The 1435-nt window shown below is 59.1% G+C and overlaps 1 protein-coding gene across 1 annotated transcript; it reads left to right on the forward strand.

Moving 5' to 3' along the window:
• Positions 1-94: 94 nt before the first annotated feature.
• SCAMP3 (secretory carrier membrane protein 3) lies at positions 95-1373 on the forward strand (the record flags this gene model as incomplete). Its single annotated transcript, XM_010160039.1, has 4 exons — positions 95-223; positions 396-555; positions 995-1096; positions 1205-1373. Coding segments are annotated over 4 exons (560 nt in total), but the record flags the coding sequence as incomplete, so codon positions are not given.
• Between the last annotated feature and the right edge of the window lie 62 nt (positions 1374-1435).

Below are 1435 nucleotides of genomic sequence, written 5' to 3' on the forward strand. Positions count from 1 at the left end.
AGCGAGTGAGTGACCCGCGGGGCAGGGGAGGGACGGAGGCTGCCTTCCTCATGGCCCTGGCACCGCTGCTCTCCTCGCCTCCTTCCTTTCGCAGCGAGACTGAACAACTGGCCCCCGCTGCCGTCCTTCTGCCCGGTGAAGCCTTGCTTCTACCAAGACATCCCCGTGGAGATCCCTGCTGACTTCCAGAAGACTGTTTCTACCATGTATTACCTCTGGATGGGTGAGTCCCTGGGGGGAGTCTAAGGGCAGATGCTGCGAGACGGTAGAGGAACGAGTGTCACTGCTCTGGGGAAGTCAAGATTAACGTTCTGTGCCCAGGTCGGGGGCTGAGGCCCTGGTGTGGGGAGGGGGGAGCCTTGCTCGGGTTGCCTGACTGATGTTCTCTCTCTCAGCCAGCACCATTGCTCTCTTCCTGAACTTCTTGTCCTCGCTGGCCTGGTTCTGTGTGGAGCCCTCATCCGGTTCTGGGTTTGGCCTCTCCATTCTCTGGGCTCTCCTCTACACACCCTGCTCCTTTGTCTGCTGGTATAGGCCGATGTACAAAGCTTTCAGGTGTGTATCTGCTTGAGCTGCCCGGCTAGCGAAGCAGTGGGGTGGGCTGGCTGCGAGGCTGGTGCATGAAGCTGGGGAGATTATCCTGCTTGGCAGAACAGGCCCTTGCCCTGAGTGCGGCGCCGACGGCATCCCAGCTCCTTTACGGCCTTTGGGTCTGGGGGATGTGATGATTCTGCGCTGGGCTTCTGGCCGAGGAAGAAAGCCTTGCTTTGGAGGGGGCTCTTCTGAGAAGGTCACAGGAACGTGTTTTCCCATGGACTTTGCTTTTGGACATCCTTGCGCTGCCTTATGCCTCTTCCACGGATTTCTCCTTGCTTTAAGTCCCTTGACCTGTGGCTGTGCCTCTGTAGCCTGCACGTTCCCTTGGCACCCCCCGCTTCGAGGAAGGTTTGAGCGTTGTTTCCTGTGGCTGACCTCCTCTGTCTCTTTCTCCCAGGAGTGACAGTTCCTTCAACTTCTTTGTCTTCTTCTTCGTCTTCTTTGCCCAGAACGTGATGTACGTGCTGCAGGCCATCGGCATACCAAACTGGGGGTTCAGGTGCGTGTTGCGCTGGGCCTGGGGAGCCCTGGCCAGCCCAGCTCCCTAGAGAGGGAGGAAGCGCGTAGGGAAGAGGGAACCTGTGGGCAACTGCCTCTTGTTTTGCAGTGGCTGGATACTGAGCCTGATAGCGCTGCGGAAGAACACGGCCGTGGCTGTGATGATGATCCTGGTGTCCCTGTTCTTCACAGCAGTGGCTGTGCTGGGCATCATCATGCTGAAAAAGGTGAGCTTGGACTGGACGTTGGGCCCAGAGTGCCCCTTCGGGAGGAGGAGGGTGGGTTTTGGTGGGCGTGGGGGCACGGCTCTGTTCACTGGGGTCCTGTAACGGGGCCGGGG

Source organism: Eurypyga helias, unplaced genomic scaffold (assembly GCF_000690775.1).
Source record: "Eurypyga helias isolate BGI_N326 unplaced genomic scaffold, ASM69077v1 C15746065, whole genome shotgun sequence".
Classification (NCBI taxonomy): Eukaryota; Metazoa; Chordata; class Aves; order Eurypygiformes; family Eurypygidae; genus Eurypyga; species Eurypyga helias.